Below are 5,273 nucleotides of genomic sequence, written 5' to 3'. Positions count from 1 at the left end.
CGTGACATGTTCGTACGAACCCTTTGTACGAACAAAAGTAAGAGAAATTTAGGATAAGAATACGAACATGTTCTTGCATGAGGCCCATTGAGTTTTGTTAGTGGACTTAAAGTTATCTGAACTACATTAAGCGGAAGCTAATTGGTCCGCTAACAGTTTTCATTGTTAGCAAAAACGTTAATCTGCTGAGCAAAAAGTTAGCTTTGCTAACTAAAATTTTTTACCTCGCTAATGCTAAACCTCTAAAAATATAGCAGCAGCTAACACAATCACCATGTATTGTTTTGGGGGAATTATTGCACTTCCTGTTTTCTATTTCAGTTAGTTTTTTTTTTTTGGGATAAATGGCCATAACAGAACAACTGTGTGAGTTTTGCTGGTGGACTTAAAGTTATCTGAACTACATTAGGCGAAAATTTACTGGTCTGCTAACAGTTTACAATTTTAACAAAAATGCTAATCTGCAGAACAAAAAGTTAGCTTTGTTAACTGCTAATCTGCTAACTAAAAACTTTTATCTCACTAAACTGCTAAAAAAATAGCAGCAGTTAACATTAAGTGATAGCAGCCAACTTAAGCCCTGAGCTTATGGTATCGGGGGCAGAACTGCACTTCCTGTTTTCTTTTTCTAGTTAGTTGTGATGGAAATATTACTTCTCGGTTTAAGCCAGTAATTCATGACCTAGGTTTTCATGACATGCTGTTTATCWGYAGATATAATGATTAAAGTCAGAACAAGATTTTCTAACAACAATCATTCTTAGATATCACTTGTGTTTATCTTTGTGTTTTCCCTTGACCCTGCATTTTCTTAGGATGAAATCTTGCTTTATTAAGATGACATAATGCTGTTTGTTAAACAGTATATATGAGGCCTCAACTGCCTCAGAGAAGGAGAAGCAGGAGCAGAGAGCAGGAGGACCGTCTGATGGCTCTATGTTGTTCTCTGTGTTCCTGTTGCAATAAAACTCAGCTGATCATTCCACGGCGTGCCTTCTTTTCTGTCTTTGTTAAATAAATATTTCCATTTTTTTTTGTGGGGGGATGAAAATAAACATTTGGGAAAACAGCACAGCTTCAGAGTCAGTGCCCAGTGGCCCACAGCACTCTCATTTCCCAGTTACAGACCTGTTTTCGTTCTCCAGGCGGGCCAGGGTGCACTGGAGCTGCTCCTTGTCCTGATGCTCCAGGTGAGCCAGCAGCATGTGTTGTCCGCAGGGCGAATCATGGTCCAGGGCTGGGCTGGAGTGACGCAGGAGGTACTGATCTTCATCCCTGAGTCGCCCCACACAGGAGACAACACACTGAGCCACCAGCAGCACAGCCACCAGCAGCACAAAGCAGAGCCAACAGAACAGCAGAGCAGACAAGCCAGGGCGAAGGCGAAGGCGAGCGGGAAGGGGACATGATGAAATGAAACAGGCCACAGCAGGACGGGCTTCTGTGACTCTGAGCCAGACTCACATACAAACACTAAAAGCCCTAAAATAAACTCGGCTCAGCAGACCGTTAAACTGCTCAGGTTTAATAAAACTGGAAGGTGCAGATTAAGCTGCGGCACGACGAAATGTCAAAAATAATAAACACTTCAGTGACATAATGTGCAGATATTCTCGCAGACCTCAGGCTGTTAAACAATAAACAGATCTGTGAACGGCTGGCTTTTATCATTATAGAAAGTCAGTTATTTTCCTGTTTCTGCCTGATGTTAATGTCTCGCCTGCAGGAATAACTTTACCGTCTAAAATACAATAAAGTTATGATTTTACATCACAGTGATATTTATTGCTTGAATAGGAAAAATAATAGTGACATATCTGAATTTATGACCTGTCAAGTGTTTTTCTTACTGTGTTTGATATTGATAGTAACTACAATAATATTATAGTTTACTACAAATGATCTGTTAGGAGCAAACTTTGGTAAAACATTGTTTGTTTTGTCTGTATTATATATGTAAACAGAAGCAGGCCAAAGTTTGTTTCAAATTTCTAATTGGACGGAAGTTAAGTTTTTTCATTCTGCTTCTTCTTTAGTACAAACATCAAGAATAATAAGCATTTTTAGCTTGATTTATTCAGTATTAAGTATTTTAAAAGCATAAGCATGAGTTGTTTACATAATTTATCTTTTAGGATCTTGTTCATATTCAGATTAAGTCATGAACATTTGTCCCAATAATCCTCTGAGCTGTTGCTGTTGGATTAAAAACACTTTTTACTATAATACAACAAAATCTAATGCTGATATCTGTGACTGCGTCTCTTTGTGTTGATATAAAGGTCATAAAAAACAAAAAAGGTTTTGTAGTAAGTGGTCACAACATCACTAAAATATTGTTTTTTTCTGTCTGATATGGTGGGCACAGCTAACCAAAGAGTTAGCATCACTAAATCATAATCCGCTAACTAAAATCATAGCTTTACTAATGCTAAACCACTAAACATGTAAAAAAAAAGCTAAAAAAAACACAGCTAACTAAGTAAAAATTAGCTGAAGCTAACACTAACAGCTAATCGCTAACATCTGAGATGACTGTCACTCAGTCTTTGTCTCCTTCCAGGTGAAAACTGGTTGAACCTGTTGATGTTAGCTTGTTAGTTAGCTGTTAGCAGACCTAAAGTTAGCAAAACCTAAACCTAAACCTGCTAATGGTTCTCAAAGTTAGTGAAAAAGCTAATCTGCTAATAGTTTCACTGTTAGCGTTTTAGCGGTAGCCAAGCTAAATGAGTTTGGAAAGCGAACTTTTTGATTAGCTGTGCCCTCCTCTGATCTTACTTAAACTTTAACAGCTACAGATTAGGTCAGGTGCAATCAAATTGTCTAATCCACTGTGTTTGGAGGATTATAATTGACATTACATTAGTCGATTAGCTTGTAAATGCAGATTTTTTTTAAGTTTATCAGTGTACACGCTGTTACATAATAATGATAATAGTTTAATTCTAACACACTTCAGAGCAAATTTCAAACCATTCTACATTGAAGTGAAAAAACTGTCGTCCCAACAGACAGGCAGCACAAACTCCTCCGAGCTGCATCATTTTGACGATTGGCTCAGCGACTGAGAGCTTCAATTATTTTCAGGTCCGTTACCTGCCAGTCAGTGCGGTGAACCCAGAGGGACGTACAAAGGTGGAGGTGGAGGGCTGTGCTCACAGACAGCGTGATTCGGGAAAGAAAACAGTACGATAGCAACCAAAACACCAGCTGGAGGCACAGATAGCACAGCGGCATGTAGGAAGCCAGGCAGGAATAATAAWAAAAAAAAAAAAGCACAGAGGCAATAAAGGCACTGACAGACAAGAGAGACAGACCAGAAGAACAGAAAAGCAGCGCTGCTTCTCACAGAGCATGAGCCGTGCACACAAACACAGTTATATTCTGACGAAATCGTGCAAATGTTGTATGCAAATGCACTGAGAGACGCAATTAGTGACAAACTTCCATTCAAGCAGCAGCAACAGATGCCTCTTTATAAAAACTGTGTTGCTGCTGTTTTGTTACAGCCCTTCATGTGGCGTCAATCACAGTTAATGTCTCAAAACAGATAAAACTCATCTGATAATGAATAACGCTCACACCGAAGAAAACACATGGAGCTCTAAAGACTTTAAAGGTTTTCTGAGATGGAGTCTTATTCTGACCCGCTAACAGACAGTCTGAGACGAACCAAGATCAAAGAGATTTGAAGCGATCCTCTCAAACTTTTAAAGTGCCTGTGACATCAAAATGTTTTAAATAATACAAATGCGTTTTTGGAAAGATAACACTGAGAACATATTACAAAATAATGTTCATGCTGCTGAGATGAACAGTTGTTGAGATATTTGCATGTGAAGTAACAGGAAGTGATGTCAAAGGGGAATATCTGCATGAAAACAGAGCTAAGCTAACATGCTCAACAGCCCAGACTGTGGGGAGAAATCTGATGTTTTATATTATTTTGAGTCACTATCAGACAAAAAAAAAAAAAGAGTCAGAGTTCAAATCATAATATTTCAATAAACAAAGACCAGTTGAGTTATTTTTCTTAAAGGAGTTCCCCTTTGATGTCACTTCCTGTTTCTCTTTTGCCAAGCCAAGTTCAAAAAGAAAATAGGTCAGTTATGCRTCCAAATGGGTAAGATAATGTGTGGTATGCCAAGTTTCTTAAATAGAACAAAGTTTTCTTTGACTTTTTGTATATGAAGGATAAACATGTCACAGGCACTTTAAAGCAGCTCATGCTAACGCTACATTAAAAACCTTGACATCACCATCAGTGTCTCCGTTAGCACAAACAGCAGCAGCACGAGCTGGCTGTAGCAGCTGAATATTATGCTATTTTTGCCATAGTTATAAATAACTATTTTAGTCATATTAAGTAACTTAAAACAACTGCTCAACTGTTAGTCTGCGGGCCACATTTGACCTGCAGGTGACTYCCCCCCCTAAATTAATATATAAATAGATTTCAAATATTTGTAAATTTAAATGGTAAAAAACAATAATACTTGTTCTGTTACATGCTGCAGTGTTTCACATATCCTTAATGGGCATGCGCTACTTTTGCTGTAGCTCAGTTGTACTGGGAAGTGGGAATCTCCCACTTAAAAATTGTAAATTTAAACTGGAACACCCCTCCAGTGAGAACTTCCTGTCAGAAAATGGGAGAGTTCCGAATTCAAGACTGCAGCTACTCACCACAAGTCAACAGTAAGTAAAACMATCTTACATTTACTTTTATTAGTATTTATTTCACATTTAGTCAGTCGTACACGTAGTACTTTTCTGTGTTTATAAGAGGACGTGGCAAAACTATGTTTCTATGCAGGAAATACCACGCAGAGCTCAGTTATTGTTCGTTAGCGGTGCTCAGAACGTGACGTTTCGTGATCTCAGTTTCGTCCCACTGCTGCGAACAGGATGATGGTGGTTTGTAAACTGCAGCCCTGAAGCRGGCGTGAGGACGATGAAGGGGCAGAGAGTGTGCCGGCTGCTCTCTGTGGGTCATTCTCATTACGCGCCTGATTATTTATGTGATCCTTCCCTAACAGCCAAACACGCACGTACGAGCCCGAGCGCACACACAAACACAGCGACAGTCAGTGTGTCGGGGAGGGGAGGGGGAGGGGGTGGTGGCTGCATACTCACAGGCTTTCATCAGGAGAGAGGCTATCCGTGAAGAATGAACAGTTCTGGTTCTCCATCTCTGCCAGTCTGTAAACACACACACACACACACACACACACACACACACACACACACACACACACACACACACACACACA

General features: G+C 39.4%; 1 protein-coding gene across 3 annotated transcripts in view; it reads right to left on the bottom strand.

Moving 5' to 3' along the window:
* Positions 1 to 5,273, bottom strand: part of drp2 (dystrophin related protein 2) — a 230,864-nt gene that overhangs the window by 6,917 nt on the left and 218,674 nt on the right. For all 3 annotated transcript variants that reach the window (XM_014004492.1, XM_014004500.1, XM_014004509.1), the window contains 2 exons: positions 5,137 to 5,202; positions 1,129 to 1,275 (listed from right to left, as the gene is read on the bottom strand). In XM_014004492.1, the coding sequence (XP_013859946.1) occupies positions 1,129 to 1,275; positions 5,137 to 5,202 (213 nt within the window). The remainder of the gene's footprint in view (positions 1 to 1,128; positions 1,276 to 5,136; positions 5,203 to 5,273) is intronic.

Source organism: Austrofundulus limnaeus, unplaced genomic scaffold, assembly GCF_001266775.1.
Source record: "Austrofundulus limnaeus strain Quisiro unplaced genomic scaffold, Austrofundulus_limnaeus-1.0 Scaffold1, whole genome shotgun sequence".
In the NCBI taxonomy this organism is placed as follows: Eukaryota; Metazoa; Chordata; class Actinopteri; order Cyprinodontiformes; family Rivulidae; genus Austrofundulus; species Austrofundulus limnaeus.
Note: the sequence above shows the minus strand (reverse complement) of the source record. Positions and strands in the feature narration are given on the sequence as shown.